The following is a 22063-nucleotide window of genomic DNA, read 5'->3' as shown; positions in this document are numbered from 1 at the left end:
CGTCTTCAGTCCGGCTACAGTACCATGGCATTTTACTCCTTGCTCCATGGCATGCCATTGTTTTGTTTCGCTCTTTTAAGAAGTCGTATCTACATATTAAGATCGGCAAAATTATCCTGGAGATGCATTACCATATTACAAGCGCGGGCCCTAGGCAGATGCCCCTATGCATGCCCTGTACATCAGTATATACTATATAGGTTGGTGTAATTTAATTATAGAGTACCTGATGTGCGCCTTCTGTTTAAAAACAAAATCTGAGCAAAAACTCGTCACAGATGAAGTGCGACTTTCTGCGCCGGCCTACATCGCATGAAAAGTACGTGTCTCTTTATCCGAAAACAGGGCTAGTCCTACATCCAAAAACTAATAAGATTGTATATTTGTCATCCACAATGACGGTGATCCTAAGAAATTCGATCAGCCTGCCTAACCCGTTCTCAATCTGTTGCGACCCGTCTGTCTCTGGTGGAACAGTAAGGTACAAAGATAGTGTTAGTACAATGACATTGACCTGCCTTGATAGATAATCGCACTTCAGTCTATTTGGTTGACACACTCCAATCCCTCAACTTCAATTACTTGAGGGAAGGCTGTGAGTCACTGAGCCAAACAATTAATTTATGAAGATAAGAACTAAGAAGACTGTGTATTTGCCACCAGCAATGGAGGTACATGACCGACGGTATGATCGTTATTATTGACAAACACTAGAGCACTGCTACGAATGATTTATGCTGACGTGATGGCTTAACATTCTACATTACCAAATGTTACATTACGATGTCTGTCATGTCTTCAGTGGGTTTTCTTCTTTTCAGATACTGAAAGCGACTAATAGCATAAATCTATTCTGTAAATTTCAGTATTGTACGTAAATAAAATAACCGGTTGAGAAATTCACGTTTTGTACAGTGGTATGACAAATTGCATCGCATTTTTAAAGCCCCGCAAGACTTAATTCGTTTGGATTACATATCTTGTCAATTCCTGTTAACTCTTAACACTGAAAATAGCGTAGGACACACACACACATTGTCTCTCATGGGGTCACAGATCAGGGAATATCGGGACAATAAAGAAAGCGTTTAAAATCGACGCCTGCCAACATAAGGATTTCTCCTCCCCTTCTCACAAACACTCTCATCTATTGATGTACGTCAATGTTATAATTTTCATGATTGTATGGTATTTAATGACCACTTGGAGGCTTACAAGGTGCACATCACACAGAAACTCTCTTCTACTTCACCCACTACACTAAACGCAACACCACAAAAACGATCACAGAGCAGCGAAGGAATGGATAATTGCATGTATTCTATAATGTGATTCGGGTCAAAAACACTGCATATATTTCAATTCTTTCCTTCCAAGCTAGGGATATTCCGCATGCAAATTCACCTATAAGGGCTTTCTGTACATAAGAAATCAGCTTATAGGGTGAAAATAATTGACAGCGAACGGTGAAATTTAAGATGGTATGACCAAATGCAAATAAGTTATTAATGATGACATTTTAAAAAAAAACCACTGCAATTCAGGAACATATGACTCCATTGTTCACCCTATTTTTGCTAATCCACTTGACTTACACAACAAATGCCAGTGGAACCAGAACACAGCAGAACTAAAAATTTACGAGTGCAGTCTTCTAGCCAGGACCCAGGAGTCCCAATAAAGGCTTCCGTTACTGCAAACTAATGATGTAATAATTCATCACCTAGGCTGTTTAAAGTGTTTCAAAGTCTCAGCATCCCATATTTTACTAGTCTCATAATTATCCATTCCTCTCATTGTATTGAACCAGTCAACATGCTTCAATTCTTTATAAATATCTATAAGCAAGTGAAAAAAACTAGAGGAAGAATAGAAACAACATAAATCCTAAACAAAACTAGTTGAATTCAAATGGGTCACTTTTGAATACACCAAATATAAATCCTTAAATCTTGCATTGCTTTATGTACACTTTCATGTACGAGCTCAATATCAAAATGCAGGTAATGTGTCCTAAGTTGCTTTTGGAAATGTAAACTTATATGTAAACCTTTATGAAAATTGTTGATTTAAATTTTGTGGTGGCACCAATTTTTTTTCTTTTTAATTTGGACAGAAATCTGTATAGATACAAATCTCTGATTTGCACAATTACATTTATCTGACACACGAGACAGTGTATGAAAAGAAATCTAAATGAAAATTCCTTAAATTGGAGGTATAGCTAAACCAACAACATCTCAAAAACAGCTGAACCATGACACAAAATGTGCATCTGGAAAAACAATACCATTTTCTGTAATTATGTTCCACAGAAAACTGCATCCGAGGTAGACATATTACAAAAAGGGACCACTTTGTCGAGATCATTATCAGCAAAGGTAATAAATATAACATTCTGTCATAAGTGGCATATTTTGAATACTGATGCTAATGTTATAGTTTATTTATGAAATCAACTTTTTACAGCATTTTCAAAAACAAAAATGATCAGGGGTCAAGCATTCGGGATGTCTGAAAATTAAATATGATAAAAGATGATACCCAACACCCCAAAAAGCAGCACATTCTGAAATCTCTGGGGCATGTTTGTTTGATGGGAATGAAGGGAAAATAATTGCAAGGAACAGAGTTTGATGCAAAGGATCACATCAAGCTAAAGAGTAAAAAAACAGTTATAGTGTCCTTTTTCTTCTTACTTTCAATCCCTTGCCATACCAGCCTGGCACTGAGGCAGAACTGCACTTACGTTTCTGAGCTTTTGCGTTGGTACCACAAGTTGTGCTAGTTTCTTGCATGGGATCAGGTGTTGCAGTCAATTGCTGCATTTCCCAAGTGTCCCCTTTTTGGTTTATTTCTGCATCATTAAATGATCTCTCATCTAACAGAAAACCATCTACAATACTGTCTAGCTCTGGAGTGGCAGAAGCCATAGTGAGAGATTCTCCTGACATGCAAGCAGGACTAAAATTCTCACATGGGCTGTCCAACACACAGTCATTTAATCTTGCCACAGTTAGTTCTTGTTTACTACGGCTCTGCTCAAAAGAAAGCCAGCCATCTCTTGTGCTTTCAAGAAAACCAGCTCCATCCAAAACACTGTTGTTGAGAAGTGCAGTGGATCTTTCTGGGTTGTCTAGGTCTATCCTAACAACAGGAGGAGGAGAGTTGTTGCTAACTGTTATGCTTATATGAGATTCCAATTGCTGCATATTCTCAACCTCACTGGAGGAAGTGAAAGGCATATTTTTTGTTTGGTGGAGGAAATCCTGGTCATGGTTAAGCATTCCATTAAGCTGCCCATGGTTACTCCAATCAGAAGACACAGTATCATTCATTTTTGATAACATTACATGTTTGTCATCATTCTGAAGTAATCTTTCATAACCGAGGCCTTTAATATTCTTATCACTGGCTAATTCATTTACACTACAAGATTGATAAATTAAATCGAGTAATAAATTATTGTATGAAGGAAGTTCTTTTCTGACCAATTCTGTCTGATGGTCAACAGGTTGAGTTGATCTGATGGCTGACATATTCCCCATGCTCTCTGCAAACATGCTAGTGTCAGTTGCGTGAAAACCAAAAGGAAGTGGACATTTATGAAATGACTTGGCATATGTGTGGTCATTTGCAATGTTATTCACAACTTTTGCATAGTCACATAACAAAGCTGCAGAAGTGGAAGAGCACACAGGAGTGACAGGTCTCCCCTTGGAGGTAGCCTTGACGGCTGTACAAGAGAGGGGTTTGTTATTCGACAGTCCTGGAAAGGAAGTCCCTGATATGTCTTCTTGTTTGATATTGCTGAACAAAACGCGGTTCATGGGACTGTTTACTGCATCAGTTTTAAAAGAAGGAAGAAGTGATGGGTTAAATGAGTTCACTAAATGTTGTATACTTAAAAAGGGTTTCATTTCAGGACATGAATTCACCTGTGATTGACTACCTGCATAGCTCTTTCCGATTAGCTGAAGACTTAAAACGGGATGAGTCCTTGCATAGCCTTGGTCTCCATGAGGTATACTGGATTTTGTATCTTGAATGCCTGTACAATTTTGATCTCTACAAGTCAAAAACACCTCTTGTTGAGTCCATGCAGATCTCTGATGTGAGTCTTCTTCAAACGAAGCATGACTGTCCTCTGCATCCTGTACCCGTCGCTCAAGAAGCATCTTTTCCAGCTTTGCGCGGAGAAGGTCTGGAATTTTTAAGGTCTCTGTATTTGAAAGACTTCTAAGCTTTTGTTCTGCGGTGACATTATCATCCTTGATTGTGAAATCTTCCTGTAATTTGACATGAAACACATCTTGTTTAAGAGGAAGACTTGGTGGAATGGTGTTGCTGGAAAAATCAGTGGAAGGTAAAGTTATTTTATGGTGATTCTTGAAAGTACAACTCCTCTCCAACAGCTGACGCCTGGAAATTTTGGATGTCTGAAGCACACATTTTCTTTTATTTAATGTCTTTGGATTAGATTTACACTCCACAGGTTCCAAAATCTTCTTAGTTGTCACCGTTTCTTCATCTTTCTTCACAGGTGAATGAAGTCTGAAAAGTGGATCTACTGTCCTAGTTTGAAAACAAAAAAGAAAATACCAAAGACCTCAGTAAAATCTCACACCAGTTCTGTTACTTTTAGATTCTGAGATAAAAGAGAGCTCCAGGGTAAAAATATGTAAACAAATATGTAAAAGTAGCCAGCATTATTCATTTTATTAGAAAATACTGTTCACTTTTTTTGGATGAAATTACAGGAAGGTGAAAATGATAGTGTTATTAAAGTGTTAAAATGTCAATTTATAATAGGCACCTTTTAAATCCTAACAGCAAACTGCATCAATGTGCAACTTTAATCAAACCAAATGTAACAGTTATGCTCTGCCTTCAGTACACTGCACCTAAGGCTTCTCTCAGAAAAAGACAGACACACCTTCTGTAATGAGGAACTGTTAATTCCAGATAATGGGCTACTTTCCTCATGACTTCATCACAACGTCCTGGCAAAAGATGAAAAAGTAGGTAAATCGTCAAGACTTCTTAAGTGCTGTAGGGGTAGGTAGGTGAGCATGCAAGTGTAAGTGAGAAAGATAAGCTAAATAGTTCTCATCAACCCGTTCATTTTCTTATTAGCATTATTTATTTCATTAAAAAGTAAAAGAATAACTACATGTAATACTGAGATCTAAAGAAAAAACTTTAAAGGAGAATGACCTATGGGCAAACGTTACTATTCTGACACACGGTACAGATAGGAAAAGGGGAAAATTGATATTTAATGTTGAGCCAGTAACCAGGGCTTCATAAGCTCCAGAAACAGGTGTCAAATGCAAAGACAGCATGTCTGAAAAACAATCTAATTGCAGATACAGACAGGAGATATAGGCACCACAAAGATGAAAATACTGCTGGAAGAACATAAACACCTCAGACAAGTAGATGGGGCAAAGGCCAAGAAAAGAGCAGTAATTTTAATTTTGATGACACCACATCCTACCATTAAGTGCAGATCACTCTACCTCTGCCAGGAAATCTGTTAACAGTAATCTCACGCTATACCATGGTTTCACTGTATCATGTGTTGTTGTTTGTTTTTTTTTAAACCTAATTCTTGAAGATCTTCGGAAAAAAAAAATATTGGTCAGCTTTCACTGTCACAGGATTTAGAGGTATCATTTTTACAACTAGTACTGTCTATGAACTAGGAAATGTATGTCCGTTGCCTCATACTTAATATCTACATGTTTGATAATTTTAAAATCTTACATCACTAGATAGTCAGATGCATATGCAACTGGAATAAAGTAGATAAACAGCTCAACTGGTTGAATGTCATTCAACATCCAGTGCTGAGAACTTCTCACCATTGATCTTAAGGCATGCAACTTCATCTTTGGGTGTCCACTGCAAGTTGACAATGACTAGCTTAGGCCGTTGCTGAGGTCGTTTATCCATCCTCCACAGACATGGATAACAGCGCAGCACCTTCACAAATTAGAGGGAGATCATAAAGCTACCATTTCAAGTGGTTTTCTCATTATATTTTCATGTTTAAATGACTTAATAATTTATCCAATATTTAAACCGTTGAGCTACAATGTGTAAAACATTCAAGTTAATGGCATTATTAATGTTTGATACAAAATTATTCAAGATTTCTGTGAAATGGTTGCATAATCTTAAATGTGAACATCCATCTAATGTTTAGTATTTCTGCTTTTGACTAAATCCCTTTTATTCAATAATACATTGAGAGACTTGCAAGATGTTTCCCTGATCTTGTCTGATATGGTTCAGCAAGTGGTGTCTCAATATGGTTATTCTCTTCAGCCAGCAAGAGACATAATGTGTGCGAATTTAGTTAGATATTTAGTCATTCGTCCCTTGGTCAGTATCAGTCATCAGGGGAAGCACATGGATAGATGTGGCAGCTGACAAGGCCTTGCCATTCATGCCTGTCTTGAGTGATAATATGTCCTAGACAGAGTGACCAGCTGTTTACCTCTTCAAGCAGTACTTTATTTGTTTAGATATCTGCTTTGCTGCTGCCAATGACCACAACATTTCTCCAGTCAGTTTACTCTCTATTCTGTGTGTTCAAACTATCTGGCAGTTTGTCGGAAAGGTTTTACAGTTCTCTGTTAGTGCCTACTATCTGATCAATTTCATCTGCAGAACATAGATTGCAAATCAGCCTTCCATTGATGAAAATGAAAGGGTAATGGTCATGCATGATGTTCTTCAAAAATATGTTGAACAGGTGGGGTACCTTTAACAGATGCTTAGTATAGTGTGAAAGAGAGCTCAAGTATGGGTATCCACTAGCGATGTGCTCCTTGAGCTCTTATGAAGCTCTTCCACGACATGGATGAGACCCTCCTTGACGACTGAATTTTTGCACCACATGCCATAACCCCTTATGCCAGAATCTATCAAAAGACTTTTTAAAGTTTATGAAATGATGACATGGGTCATACTAATGCTTAAGATGTTTATCACGATGTGATAGTTCTGTTTAAACGTGCTCCTACCTGGTCTAATGCCAGCCTACTCTTCTGACAGCAGTTTCACAGTGGTGTTGCTGATATGATTTTTTATTACTTTTTATGACTTTGCTTGAGTGCCTGATTATGCTTTTTATTCTGTAATTTTGGCACTGTTTGCCTCTCATCTTTTTAAAGCGGTATGACTAGTGACTGCATCCATTCTTCGGTATATTTTTTTGCATTCCAAAACTCTTTGACATTTGGCACAGCTTCTCCAAATCAAAGTTCAGGGGATGTTTGAATGACACTTTATCCTCAGCTTCAACTTAAAGCTTGTTAAGACAAGGTCATAGTCACCGCCTATGTCAACATCTGGATATGTCCTTGTGTTTGCCTTGTTGATGCTGGATTTTTGCTATCTGCTCAGTTTTCAAAAATTATATAAGCAGAAAAATACTTAGCCAAAATAAAGCCAGACTAGACACTCTACATCACAATTAAAAAAATGTTTTATACTAAAACACAAAATAGCTAGCCATCTATTGTGAAAGGATTAGATCAAACAACAAATCAATGAAATGAGAAATGATACTCATTTAATTACTGTCTTAATTTATGTGTCTTCCCCCCCAATAATAGAAAACATACATGAATATTTACACACATACAGCAGAACCTTGTCTTAAAAAAAGAAACATGTAGAGAAAAAGAGATCAAAATTGTCTTAATGCAAATTCTGCATATAGCTTCTACTTACTTTCAAACTCGAACCTAGGCACACTATAAGATCGCTTTTGCTTGCAGCTTTTGATGCCTCTCTCCATCTGTAAGGTGATTTGAGGCCTCCTTTTTCCCCAAAATGCACAATACTGTCATTAAGGCTCCCTCCACACTTGTTGCAAGTTCGGCCTGTCTTGTGTCGACCTTTTGCTGTTCTCTCCGTCACATCAAACAGTCGAATAAACTCCTTCTGTGGCTTACAGGTTTTGCAAATCTGTTCACAGTAGACACTTTCAGTCACAAAAGATGCTTACAAGTTTATATCTGAGCTTTATACAAAACCAATTTAGATAATTTATACACGCATACAGATCATTAAATACTTTTGATTACAGAATGCATCAGTCACAATAAATACTTCTGATTAAAGAATGTATCAGTCACAGAGATTAGTCATCACGGAATAGACAAATATTTAAGTACCTCAACAAACATGTTTCCATGAACTTCTGACAGAGACTGGCGAGGAAAACCACTGCGTAAATGAAGCCCATCACAATTCTGGGACACCAGATATTTGATCTGCAAGAAAACAGAAAAACCTGATGCATTTAACATACATTTTCTACTTATTTGTGTGTTCAGTTAGTGCCTAGTGTAGACAGAAAAAAAAACTAAAAAAAATAAGGTATTACTATCACCAATATCAAGGCTAATCCAAAACACTCTTCTGTGACTGTTTTGTCCTATTCAATTTCATTAGAAGGCTGTCCTTGCATTAGCTATCACTATGATAGGTCTGCACTGCTTTACACAGAAGGAAATATATGCTCTGAGTTGTTGGCATTCAAAACTTAAGCCTGGTTAGTAAACTGACCATAAATTAATAAAGCTGCAATTGACTAAAATGTACTTTTGTTGGTTAATTAATACAATGGAGGAGAAATTTAATACTTCTAAAGAATTTAAAAAACTTACCAATCCTTCCTTGTAAAGTTTTGTGAGGCACATATGTGTGAAAGTAGGTTCTGCATCAACCAGATCATGAGGTCTGTTTAAAGATCAATACAATTTTTGAGAATTTACATGTAAACTTTTACCAACAAAATAACAATAGAATCTTTATTTCACAACTGATAATAAAAGGAAATTAAATACAAGTCACACTCTGACACCATTTCTTTTCTGCAGATAATAATGTATAAATGCATTTAAAAGAACGAAACAAACAAACAAAAGCTTTCGGTCCACAGAAGATGTTTTAGATTTTTTCTAAATATCTATTTCCTAAAACAGTTTTTGAAGCTCTTGTGTCACTTAAACTGTCATACACCTCAGCCTGCCCACTGAAAGTCTGAAAAAACAAACCTGCTAGAATTCTTTCCTGACACCTCTTCCCCCTAAAATCTAAAAATGTACTTACCTCAGCGCTTGACCTTTCTTCAGTAAAGTCCATACTCCGTTGGGTCCTCTGTAATCTGGTATGGATGCTGCCTGTTTCACAAAGTTAAGAAATATTTTCATCATATATCATAAAGTACTTATATGTTTAAGAGAAAATTCATGAAGTTATAATGTTCAGACATAGAATAATGACAGAAATGTCCAATATACATGGACAATGAATTAATGTGCGCAAATCAACTCCATGAAAAAAACACTGTTTAAAAAGACCTACATGGATATAATCTAAATCAGGGACATAAAGACCTAGAACCATAATCTGCATTATAATAACTAAATGCATTCTGATTTTGTTTCCAACAATGTTAACCCAATATATTTATAAAAAAAAAAAAAACAACAGAAAAAAACCTTACAGTACTAATTCCAGCTCCTGTGTAGACAACTACATTTTTTGATGACTGTAGAAGCTGTGCAAGTTCCTTGCATTTTTCATCAAGTTCACCAGGAGGGTCTTGGATCTATTATAAAGGAAGAAATTATGACAACACTACTTGAGATTTTAAGTTACAATGACTCATACAATTGAATATTAAAAAGGTACTGTATTGTGACATTCTTAGGGAGGTTTGCAGTCTTACAGCCTTGAAGTTAGAATGTATGTCATGGGTTCAATATGCACTTAGGTACGTAGAAAAAATATTTACACCCACTCACTAGTCAGGAATACCTGATTTATTAGTAACTCTAAAAGCTGAATCAATGAATGTGAGGGTTGGGGGTCTGCCTTTCACACACCATACCTTTGATGCAATGAATAACTTAAAACTGATATCCCATATTGCCCCTAATTCATGGGACATTTACCCCCATTTTTAAAAATTTTTTGTAACACATTCTTATTCTAACCTCCAATACTCTCTTTCTTTGCTGTAATTGCCTCTCTGCATTTTTCTTTGCTGTTTCAACAAGGTCTGGCTGCTCTTTCAATACAATCACTTCCTCTTCTGAGCGGTCAGATTCTTTCTTTTTCAGGATCTCTGATACCTATGACAGTTCATTAGACACAAGGTAAAACAAGCATTCTGTTTGCTTCTCATCTAGATAAGCCTATTCTTAACATATCAGTGCACTGTGAGGAGCTAAGTTATGAAAGTTTTTTCAGAAAGTAGCAAAATCTTCTACTACGACTTCTGGATGCCTGCAGTTAAAGATTGAGCATACCCAGACTAAGCTGAAAACTACTAATTATAGGAAACAGCAAGAATAAACAGACCAAAAGACCTAACTGTACATGTGCATACCAATCAAAAACAAAATCCCCCTTATTTACTCAACTGTGAGTGTGAACAGAAAAATGCTTTACATCAGCTACAGAAAAATAAAACTTTCCAGGATATATCAAAATTAACTGATGAAAATGACAAACTGTAGTGGACTGAAAACCCTTCCCCGTCTTTCTAACAGAATTAATGGTGACGACGCAACAATGCTATCAACCGCTGATTTCTACTTTAAAATGTATTCCATAAAACAGTGACTACGATTTACAACTATTAATAAAATAACGTCAACAATAATATTTATGTTGTGGAACTATTATTGTCTGAAAATTTCATGCATATAGTATTAAAAAAACAACCACTTATACATCAAATGCATCTAACATCAAATACACTTACTTCTTTCAGCTTTTTTCGAACTTCACGTTTGGCACAAGCTTGTAAATGACGAAGGTTACCACTGGCCCTTACTCGCCTAGGTCTAAAGTTTGTTCCTGGACTTTCGTCCGCCATGATTCAGACCTAAATGCCACATGCACCATTAATAAGAAAATAAACTGTAGTTTTACGATATAATTTTCAACTTAAAGTATAAAATGCACACAAGCTTGCCGTTATCAAACACGGTAAGTATTCTTAAGCAGTCTGTAAAAGCGTTTATAATAAATTCTTTTGCATTACCCAAGAGTGCTTAAAGGGATTTCACGAATGGAGGAAATCGGTTTGCCTTCGGCAATGATTTAGGAAAATTTGCAATAAAATCGTCTTAGGATTTGCTCCCAAAACCATTTTTAAAACGTGATTTCACATTTAATACATAAAATTTTCTTGACATTGGCACCACTTCTTTACAATGTTTTGATTTATAAGTGCTCGTTATTATTTGATTTCAGTTGTCAAAACAATCACAATGAATCCAAACAATACGATGTGCGAATTTACATCAACAAAAATGTTTACCTTTACTGATGAGGATAGCGAAGAATTACTAGAAGTTATTATTCCAGAGGTAAGGCAAAACATCGCACTTGTATAGAAATGAAGTATTGAGTGATAAGACGTGCGATCAGTATTATTCCCCAGTACCGAATAAACAAAATTTGGAGTCTCATTGAAACCAAGTGTTATTATTAACCATATTTTGTCAAGAGATAAATTTTAAAAGTATTTGGTTTCATAGTCGCAGATTATGAAAATTTCACATGCGTGCGAAGTTCTGTCGTATTCCTGCGATGTGTGTTTTTTTTAAAAAACCTGTTAACAGATTGCTGAAGCAGCATATGGCATGTATACATGGCCATGCGCACCAGTGCTGGCTCAGTATGTGTGGTATCATCGTCATCGTTTGCATGGGAAAAATGTGTTGGAGGCAAGTTTTAAATGAATTTGCGAGACCAATTATTGTTATTATGGGTAGCACATTTAGGATGGTAGCATTTTTTAATACATGAGAATTTTTAGTGGATTTAATTTGTTCTATGAAAGCTCATGGGAGTTTTACATATTTCACTTCTTATGTATACCAGAAGTGCACCTACAAAAAAATTTCACCCCAAAAGCAATAGTTTTGAGAGAGCTTTCTTTTTTTTGTGCCAGGACATATTTTTATTATTTGTAGATTTTCTTCCTAGGTTGTTTCCGCCATTTTAAGTTATATCTTGACAGTGTGTAGTGATGGGTAAAATTATTAAAAATATTCCCAATCAAGGAAAAAAATGAAGGACACTTGTAATAAATTTATAATTTTACAAATACTAATGCACATGATCACCAGTTTTCTTTATTCAGATAGGCAGTGGTACAGCTCTCACTGGTATTGTGGCAGCTAAATGTGGAGCCCATGTGATTCTCAGTGATTCTGGTTTGCATCCTGAATGTCTGGAAAACTGTCACAGGAGTTGCAGAGCAAATGGATTAATAGATGTGGAGATTACACCCATAACTTGGGGCTTAATCACACCCAATTTTCTCAGTTTACCCCAAATCCACTTCATTTTTGGTTCTGACTGCTTTTATGATACAAAAGGCAAGTTGTAAAAATAGTATTGTGATGCTTCACAGAATTTGATGGTTCTAATCATTAGGATTAGTTAAAAGACACAGGTTTTATCTACTCAAAATGATCTTGAAGCCCCAAGGTATACTAATAAAGCTCAGCATGAAGAGGCAGTTTAGTGCATCAACAATGGTAATAGCTGCATTTGTATGTTTGCCACTATTTTTCCATTTTAATGACTTTCTCCATTATAAATCATGGATAAAAAGGGCTAACATTCATTTCCATATTTAGTCCTATTCTTGTTCATATTTTACTGGGCCTTTTTCCCAAAAGCTTATGATCCACTAGTGAAACTCAGAAATAATGTTATCAAATACTGAGGCTCACAGTGTTTCCTTGCATTCTTTTAGATTTTGAAGATGTGCTGGTAACAGTTTCTTTTCTGCTGCATCAGAATCCTTTGGCAGAGTTTTGGTGCACTTATCAGGAAAGAAGGTGAGACTATAACAGCAAAATCTTAAAATTTATCTACATTTGCAAGAATGCTGAAATGAAAGAAACCTGGAATAATAGCAAGCAGATTTTCTCTTGCGTAATCTAGCTCCATCAGTTGTATCGTGCTGATTTTAAGTTATATCACTGATGGCTTGGTACATGTACCTTTCTTGACAACAATATCCCAATTATTCTTGCTGTGGCTTGGTAGACGGCGATCATTCTGTTAGAAATGCAGTGCTAGATCTAAATTGAAGTTTCTTGACTCATTGAAAATCATACTAGTATCGTTATTCATGGGGTTACGATGACATTCATAACTGTCTTGCATGCAAAAATCTATGTGCATTTCTCCTGCCATTCTTGCCTCATCAGTTAAAACAAAGCATATTATTGTTGTATGACAATTTTTTAAATCTTTTTGAACAGTGCATCAAGGTCCATCAAGTTTTACTTACAGAAATGGGGATTACAAGCTGAATTTGTGCCCACTGACACCTTTTTCACAAAGGAACAAACTAATGATGCTCCTGGACTTGACAGTGTCCACATGATTCTCATAACGTTACTTACAGACAGCCAAGTACAGATGTCTAGTGCTATATCTTCATGATGTTAATAAAAAAAGTTATGTTGCATGTCTGATATGGTTGTACATAGTCTTCTTTCAAGCTAAACAATGCACACTTAAAACTTTGAATTATGCACAAGTTTATTGATTTTTCTACAGTCAACAGTAGTGAACAATCTGCAAGCAGATCTTGAACAAATTTGGAAAACGAAAAAAAAAGGAGAGAAACACGTACACATTAACGCGAGCTCTGTCCACTAAAACCCCCACGATCAATGAAACTGAAGTGAATCATTCATAGTCCTAGAAGCAACTTATGACTCTCCCCCAACCCCTTTTAAACAGGCTCCTGATATACATGCCGACTTATACAACTGTACATCTAAAATTATTTAACAATATAAAAAGAGTGAATGCATCATATGCTGGTTTTGTCTTATAAAGTCCAGTGCAACTAATAAATTGTGCATTCAGAAAATTTCTGAATCATCAATCAAGAATATTATCACCAAGGAGTAACTCTGTCATATTCTTTTAAATTTACAAATCCCCAAATCAGCCATTGTCTGGTCATCTTAACATTATGACATCATGCAAAATGGTAAAACGTATTTGGAACAGCAGTATGTTTGGAAAATAAATGTAATCAATGCAAAACAACAAAAATGAATGGACAGAGCTGTCCAAGGATGAAGGTTATAAACCTCACTTCTTGTAATACCCACTATCCACACTAGTTCAAACTTTAACTGGGAAGACAATCCCTTGTACATTCACATTGCAAAGGTTGCATGTTTTTATTAACTGCTACACCTACACAAAAATCTTGTCATCTACTAAGATGAACAAGGTAAACAAAACAGTTCTATTCTCTCTCCAACTGCATTTTGTTCCCCACCTACCTTTATTTTTAAAAATGCATGAAAATAAAGCCGAGAAGCATGAGAATACCGAATATGAAGGAACTCTTCTTTCTCCCCTAGTGGCATTTCCTCTAAATTCAGTGAACTGTTCCAGGTACCTCTGAAATCTGCAAAAAATGCAAACAGAACAATCCCACAAAGTAAGGAGGTGTTCACAGGTAGCAAAATACTACTAATCGTTTTCAGTGCATTAGGGCACTAAAACCACAGCACCTTGAAGACAATGAAACCACCTTTTCATTTTCAATCATGGTAGCTTTGTGAAGCATTAATAGATCACAGGTGTTGGTTTTGATGGCAGTGGCTTCAAGGTGCTTTTGTGCAGGATACTTTTTCACTGTCTGCCACCATATATCAAATAAGGATCAAAGTCTACAATTTTCATTCACTGGGGGTATGGTTGCATATACTGAAACACATTAATGGTTTGGTTTATTTCCATAAATGATTACAAAGCTGTTTAATACAGATTTTATAGGGTAGGAAAATTCCGTGATACACGAAACTATATATGGAGGCAAACCTGACAAAGTGCAGAAAGTAAAACCTTTTCACTCTTCCCTTTCTCCATGCTGTTTAGCAAAAGCATGTGACCCACCTCAAAAATAGCTGCACATATCGTTCTCGCTTTTGCAAAATCCAAAGCTGGCATGGTGAGTTGATACTAGACCAAATTGTTGAGTGGGCACGTTGAGCAGACAACAAAAAGACATTTAATGGGGACAAATAGACATGCTGAGATCCCATTTGGTAGCATGACTGTATGTCGCCATACAGCTTGTAAGCATTTTCAGTGGCAAGGAAATTGTGATGGGAGTAGGATTAACTTTTTTTTTTTTTTTTGAGTCGAGGGAAATTTATCTCATACTTTTAAAAAAAAACCTGACTATACATTATTTACTTCTTGCTTCATGTGTGTTTATTAACAACCACTTGAAGAGAGCATCGTTTTATTGAAAGTGATTGCTAGTCCTCCCATTTATGTTCAACCTGATGAACCTTTAATGATATATAAATGTCATGCAAGCAGGAAGAGGTGTAGCATCACTGCTTGATAACAGGAGACTGCTAAACCTGAGAGGTATGAACACATCAAAATATCAGACTAAAGAATTTCACTTCCAGACTTTTCTAATTGATGCAAAGCACATTGTGTGCATGATGGATATTAAATGCTGTTTTGGTAAGTTAAAAATAGTTTAAGTGCAGACTCCCACTGGTGTGCACCACATGAAGCAAGACTGTAAATATTTAAATATTTTTGGGCCCTCAAAACCTGCTGTCACTAAATAAATCTCTTCTAGAATTGCAAGTCACATCCAGAGTTTTGAGAGCCAACCCAGAATAGTTTTCTTATTCAATCCTTGTAATTGTATAGGTTAACCACAAAAAAAAAAAAGTAAAATCAAGATTCAGTAATAAGGACAACTTAGCTGTTCGGTCATGCATTAGCCTGACTGCTGTCAGCTTGATGCATTTCTCCCTTATCCTAGTCTGTCTTTCGCACACAGACATGCATGTACACAAGTGTATCTTATCATTAAAAGAACTGGAATAATTTTCTACATGAATGGCTCACAAACAACAATTGAAAAAGAAATGCAATGTATGAAGTCTTTTAAAAAACAACAAAACACACACACCACAAGAGACTTAGAAGCAAAATAAGTAGATGTCCATGGTGTAGTTTTAAATACCTTCCAGAAAACTTTACAAAGGTGTATGAATGACAACTGATGGTCCAGCAGTGTCAGAGATCTCGGCCCTGGATCCTGTGGCTTCAGTGACCGTGACTCCAAACACCAGTGACGAGTCAGCATTAGAAAGTGTACTGTCATACGCCATATATAAATTGGAAATGGGAAACTCCCAAGAAAGCAAGGTTCCCTTCTCAGTGTAACTAGCAAGTGCTGGCACATGGTACATTTATGGGATGAAAAACATAGCACTTATCCAAAGAAACTGAAAGATAAACTCGCTCTTTCAGTGTCACTGAAAAAGTAAGGCTTTATTTAGGCAATTTTATGTGAAAAGCCAGTACCAGCAGATGCACAGGTTGTAACTCAATTTATAGCTATATATGCTTTAAAAATTAACTGGGACAGTACAGACTGCTCAGCAAGGACAAAAGAGCAATCAAAGTGTGGACTGGGTGCAAACAATATTTGAACATCATTAATTTATGTTCATATTTAGAAAATTTTAAACCTAATGAGACTGGAATCAACAGATGGTGCATTGCTGCATACGCAAAAAACGACAGCAAGCCCAAGCAAAAAAACAAAAAATTAAGAACTTCCAACCATCCCCCTACCCATTATATGTAAAAATTTACAAGTAGCACCAAAAACTTCACTTTATTCTATTCAATATAGACTACAATGTTTAAAGCTGTTTTTAAAAATTTAGATGACAATGCATTTCTCCTGCCATTCTTGCCTTATTGTTTCAACATAGCAGTAAACCATTTCTTCCAACAAAGTGGTTGTAAATGAAGCATTTACTATGGATGTTGTAAGTGTTGCAAAAGGGAGAATAGGTGTCAAGCTGATTTAACATGGATGTCTAAGTTCAATGATTTAAAAAAAATAAATAATGAAAAAGCTGTTATTTTAAACTTCTATCTTATTATCGGATGTTAAGATCTTCACACGATATTTCTGGCCAATTTTCAAAAATTAATGTAATGACCAACAAGGCAGCATGGCCGTTTCTGAAAAAAACCGGTTTCTCATTAAAATTTTTTGGGATATTAAAATCCTGCGAAAAGCACGTTTTACAAGTAATTCACTTGCAATTTTAATTATATTTGCAGAATACTACTTGTATTTTGAGTGGATTTGATTTGAAGCAAATAAAAAAAAAAAAAAAAAAAGAAAAGAAAAACTGATTTGCAGTGCACCAGAAGAATCTACCATCATTCTCTACCCATCTACAATATACCTCAAACACTGACGTCCTGAGGCACAAAGATTTCTATGGAGTGCGTACATTGCTGCACCATAGTTGGACCTTCTCACATCCTCGTCTTTGGCAGGACTACCACAGGAGATGCACCTGTTTTGAGAAACTGTTGACTCACCTTCAATAATCTGGAAAGAAGATGTAAAGAGTGGAAGATGATGAACCACAGAACAGGAAACGTACCTCAAGAGGTTACAGTGGGTACCTCATTCATTTTTAGTGTCACCTTCAGATAGCATGCCGTCTTCAGATTTCTTTGGAGTGGAACTCCCTTCCTTCTGCATTTTATGTGGGCTCCTGCTCTCACTTCTTCGCTTCACAACATCCTGGTCGTTTGACTGGCTTTTTGAATCACGATCTTTTCCTATATCAGACAAAAAGTTAAATGTAGTACAGTGTAGCCATATCCTTGAATTATTACTCGGGGAGGGGTAAGGGGAGGAATGGGCAATTTAAATATCAAATCTAGCTGTAAATCTGCAAATTAGAAAAAAGGTATATAAGGCATGAATTTTACTAAATGCAAATTTAGAAAGTGAATGATATATTTCATCAAAAAATTTAAAAAACTCACTGCGGTCCTTGTCTCTTCGACTTGAACTATCTTTGTCTCGACTACGAGAACGATGTCTACTTCTACTTCGACTACGTCGTGAATTTCCATGTCGATCTCTACGGTGGTCTCTTGCAGGACTTCTAGAGCGATGCTTGCTCTTGGATCGAGACTTTCTTCTCCTGATTGAAACACACATTACATAATTTACTTGCATCACACTACAGCAGCATCTACCAATAAAACACACGACTGTATGAAATACAATACACACTATTCTCAGCATGCATCATTTTGCAGAAATAGATCTTAGCAAATAATGAAGGCAGAGACTGTTAAATACATACACTGCTTGCAAAGCTTATTGGGGGAGTGGGGGGGAGAACAAAAACAAACAAACCCCTAAATTAAGACATACCTGTCCCGGCTACGGTGTCTATCCCGACTACCACTTCGTCTTCTGTTTCGGCTGCGTGAACCTCGGCTATGGGATCGGCTTCGTCTCCTTCTGTCACGCTCTCTCTCCCTCTCTCTTTCTCGCTCTCGTTCTCTTTCACGTTCACGCTTTTCCCTCTCTTCTCGTTCTTTTTCCCGCTTCCTTCTTTCTTCTCGTTCTCGCTGAATCTCTCTTTCACGATCTTCTCTTTCTTGCTGCCTTTTTGCTTCCTTTTCCTCTGCCTGAAGTCTCATTCTTTCCTACGTACCATTTAAATCACAACAATGAATAAGGTCATGGCAATTTGTAGAATGATAATCATAACCAACACATAACAAAAATATAAATATTTATGCCTGCCCGGCAAACTTATGTTACATTTATAATAATCTTATAGAAAAATATAATCTGGGAGGGTTAGTTCTAAAACAAATTCCTAAATATGTTTCACTTTCAGATCTTAAAAATGAGACAGAAACGCACAAAATGACAGTAACACAGCAAATGGAGGATTTAAGTATCCATTAGTCTATTTTTGAGCACCCTAGTCACGTAAAATACACAGCATCCATCATTATATTGTCACAACCTTATCTCTCAATATTGGTAGCTTGGTTAAACAAGTGCAGCTTGAGGCTGCTAGGAAAAGCAATTTTTACCTTTCTTCTTTCAATCTCAGCTCGGACCTGGGCATAGCCAGCATGCTGTTTACCCATAAGATGCTCATCTTGCCGCTGGGGTGCATCTCCCACAATAAGGAATGCACCACAAACCTCACAGACTTCCATCTGTTTTAGCTGAGGCATATCCTCAAAGGCACTCTGAGTTGTTTAGAATGCACAAAAATTAAAACATCAGAGGAATAAAAGTAAAATGGCATAAAAAAAATATCAGTGTGAAGTTGGGGAAAGGAAAAAAAAAAGCTATGGGACAAATGTCGACCACAAAAGGAAAAAAAAAACCCACCAGGACTCACTATTACTATGATAAAGGTAAGTGAAGTTACATCAATAAAATATTCAGGAATATCTATCAACCATCTCCAGTAAAATACATACACTTGTAATTTGCTGACGCTCTTCCTTCAATTGATCACAAAGCTTCAGTACACCTTGAGATTCCTCAACTTTGCCTTCACATCCAAGCTCTTCAGCCTAAAAGATCAGACAAAAATAAAATTGTGACAGTGTAACAGGATCACACACAGCAGCCAATACTTAAAAAACAGGACACAAAAACAGAGACTTTTATAACTCAAGTTTTATCAAAAAACTGTGCTAGTAAAATACAAAATCTACTTCAAATTTATCCAAAAGGTTTACCATACCTGTTTGACAAGTTCATTGATTTTTTCAGTCAGCATGTTGATTTTCTCTTCCTTTGCCGATGACAAGTTTCCATTCAACTGTTAAATATACAATTAGAATTGACTTCCTTTCAAACATCAACCTTTAATATTACAGGAATTATTTCAGACAGTCTTAAAAAGACATCAGTTTTCTAATCATAAGAAATTTCCCAGCAGATCAGTTTCATGAATTTAAGCAGTCAAGTTGACAAAAAAAAAAAAAAAAAAAAGGAAAAAGGAAAATAAAAAACTTTTTAAAGTCTAGTCCTATGATTCTTTAACTGTTAAACCTAAAAACAGCAAGTAGACCATAAAGCACATGACAGATAAGTTGTTCTGGTAGAGGAGAAGTTTGACACCTGAAATATTTTCAAAAATGTTTCTTACGTTTCCCTGGGTATTATTTAATGCAAGTCTCTGGTGACCTCGTCTTATACGTTTCTCCACATCAGAAATAAGATTTTGTAAAAAACGAAGAAAGTCATCCTCGTAGCCCATTTTCTCGAACTTTGCACTTGACTGGTATCTGCAATTAAACATGTTTAATTCTTTTTAAAAAAAATCCAGTCTGAAATAATCCAAGAATAAGCAGCAAACAAGAACAAATAAATTCCAATTTTAAAACACAAAAAAGAACAATGTCTACACTATGTGGTCAAATGGTCGATTTGAAAAACTCCATCAAGAAACAGTAATTGCTAAGTTACAATAATACATCACTGCTTTTTAGGGAAACTTACTGTTTACGAAGTGCTTCATCATGGATCTTGTTGCACTGACCTGCAAAACATGAAAAAATTAAACATGCCACATAGGTTTTTTTTTTTCTATTTTAGCAGGAATACATGGTACTGATATTTTGGGGCTGGTTAATTCAACTAATCCGAAATGACTAGACCACTGGTGGGAAAAATCACAAGTCACATTTTAAAAAATCATATACAGGTGGTCTTCGGGTTATGTCAGTTCCAAGTTACAATGTTTCGTGGTTATGACACATCTCCTATTTACTGTAGAAAGCCTTGTTTCGACAAGAGTGGTTTTGCATCACTAACGTCGAAATGCAAACTTCGTGTTTGGTGTGTGTGGCAGAAGAATACAGGGTTACGGGGCTCGGGACCAAGAAGAATGGCGTCACCTCGGTCGCACTGTACTCCAATTTAGCTTGCTGCTTTGTCGTTCTCTCAGTATGTACGTATGTTCTGACTTACAGCGAAAATCGGTTTATGACACGACGTAGGAATGAAACAATGTCATAAATCGAGGACCGCCTGTACTTATAAAAGAAAGATGTAAAAATTACAGGGAACTGTAGGTTATCTCTACTTCCTACCTACCCTCTGCTGCTGGACCCCTCCCCTCAAAGTAAAATTTGAACCATGGTTGATTCAACATGGGGCTAATTGTTTAATCAACTGGTCACCTGACAGTCTTGAAAACTCAAACCAGAATGGATTTTATCACTATGGATTCACAATCCCTGTGTCCAGACACAAATAAGGCTTAATATATGTACTAACCAAGATCTGCTCTAGTATTTGTAAACAGCTCATGTGGGCAAAATCCACACAAAAAGTACTTGCAAACCTGTTGAAGCAAAGCAAAAAAAAAAAAAATCAATAACTGGTATGCACAGCTATGACCTGGTTTGCACAAACTGATATCAAGCATGAAAAAATATAATAAAACGCCGTGTGATAACTGCAAATACTAAATTATCAACAACATTTAACTAAACAGTATTTGCATTAGCTTTACAATTCGGTAGCCATCGTGACAAGGCTTGAGCCGAAGTCAGAGATAATATTCGAGTTTGACATGTGATACAACACGTACGTCTACTAAAAAAAAGAAGTAACCAATAACACACAAAATAATTTTAATATTATAAGGAATCTGCCATTGTAAATTAATGACTGATCACTTAATCTAGCAATTATTAGTTCCATTTGTTACTCACACTGTGCGGTAGAATTAAGTACGAACGACCTACTTGGTTTCATCGGATTGCGAAATAATGTCATTTAAACATAAATTTGTCACTTTTGCAATTCCTATTTAAATTTAACTTTATTTACCTCTGGACTATCCCATCTTAGCTCTGGAGGCTTCTCGGTAGGGTCCAAATTTCGCGAACGACCCATCAACTCATCGAGTAACGCGGCTGCAGCACTCGTCGCCATTTTAGAAGAGAACGCCTGTGTCCAACGGAACGTGCACAAATATTTTTATCAATGAAAATTTGTTTTCAATGGAAGTAGATTATATTTGACTTTAATAGTTTAGAAGTTATTTAAGCACTGAATATTATCACCAGAAGAAACTTTGCACTGCTCTGAGATTCTGCGAGTTTTCCGTAGTACATGTGAAAATGTGAC

General features: G+C 36.3%; 2 protein-coding genes across 5 annotated transcripts; one reads left to right on the top strand and one right to left on the bottom strand.

The window, feature by feature from the left end:
* Positions 1-1166: 1166 nt before the first annotated feature.
* Positions 1167-21899, bottom strand: LOC112561242. Its single transcript, XM_025233600.1, has 22 exons — positions 21764-21899; positions 21206-21272; positions 20426-20465; positions 20073-20211; positions 19665-19742; positions 19396-19491; positions 18997-19158; positions 18320-18597; positions 17923-18083; positions 17557-17712; positions 14413-14491; positions 12783-12896; positions 10796-10913; positions 10023-10160; positions 9530-9634; positions 9133-9203; positions 8688-8760; positions 8193-8291; positions 7747-7983; positions 5868-5988; positions 4937-5003; positions 1167-4575 (listed from the first exon to the last, which is right to left on the bottom strand). Exons 1-22 carry the CDS (start codon positions 21866-21868, stop codon positions 2676-2678), a joined length of 4404 nt encoding a protein of 1467 aa, XP_025089385.1. The 5' UTR covers positions 21869-21899; the 3' UTR covers positions 1167-2675.
* Positions 10166-13680, top strand: LOC112558504 (methyltransferase-like protein 23). 4 transcript variants are annotated; one of them, XM_025228998.1, is made up of 6 exons: positions 10166-10184; positions 11290-11405; positions 11661-11765; positions 12185-12422; positions 12806-12890; positions 13320-13680. In XM_025228998.1, exons 2-6 carry the CDS (start codon positions 11307-11309, stop codon positions 13501-13503), a joined length of 711 nt encoding a protein of 236 aa, XP_025084783.1. In that variant the 5' UTR covers positions 10166-10184; positions 11290-11306; the 3' UTR covers positions 13504-13680. The 4 variants fall into 4 exon arrangements, with proteins under 4 accessions (XP_025084783.1, XP_025084774.1, XP_025084793.1 ...); XM_025228989.1 differs by lacking the exon at positions 10166-10184 and adding an exon at positions 10886-11022; XM_025229008.1 differs by lacking the exon at positions 10166-10184 and adding an exon at positions 11090-11117 and having other exon boundaries at positions 12850-12890.
* Positions 21900-22063: the final 164 nt, after the last annotated feature.

The sequence above is a fragment of the Pomacea canaliculata genome, linkage group LG1, assembly GCF_003073045.1.
Source record: "Pomacea canaliculata isolate SZHN2017 linkage group LG1, ASM307304v1, whole genome shotgun sequence".
Classification (NCBI taxonomy): domain Eukaryota; kingdom Metazoa; phylum Mollusca; class Gastropoda; order Architaenioglossa; family Ampullariidae; genus Pomacea; species Pomacea canaliculata.
This window is presented reverse-complemented; position numbering and strand designations above follow the sequence as displayed.

Coding starts and splice junctions, on each gene's coding strand:
- LOC112558504 (XM_025228981.1), top strand. Junction 11,766..12,184: donor ATGGGAAAAATGTGTTGGAG/GCAAGTTTTAAA, acceptor TTCTTTATTCAG/ATAGGCAGTGGTACAGCTCT. Junction 12,891..13,319: donor TGCACTTATCAGGAAAGAAG/GTGAGACTATAA, acceptor CTTTTTGAACAG/TGCATCAAGGTCCATCAAGT.
- LOC112561242 (XM_025233600.1), bottom strand. CDS start 21,868: ATGGCGACGAGTGCTGCAGCCGCGTTACTCGATGAGTTGATGGGTCGT. Junction 19,743..20,072: donor TAAATAATACCCAGGGAAAC/GTAAGAAACATT, acceptor TATATTTAACAG/TTGAATGGAAACTTGTCATC. Junction 9,204..9,529: donor CAGGAGCTGGAATTAGTACT/GTAAGGTTTTTT, acceptor TTTGTGAAACAG/GCAGCATCCATACCAGATTA.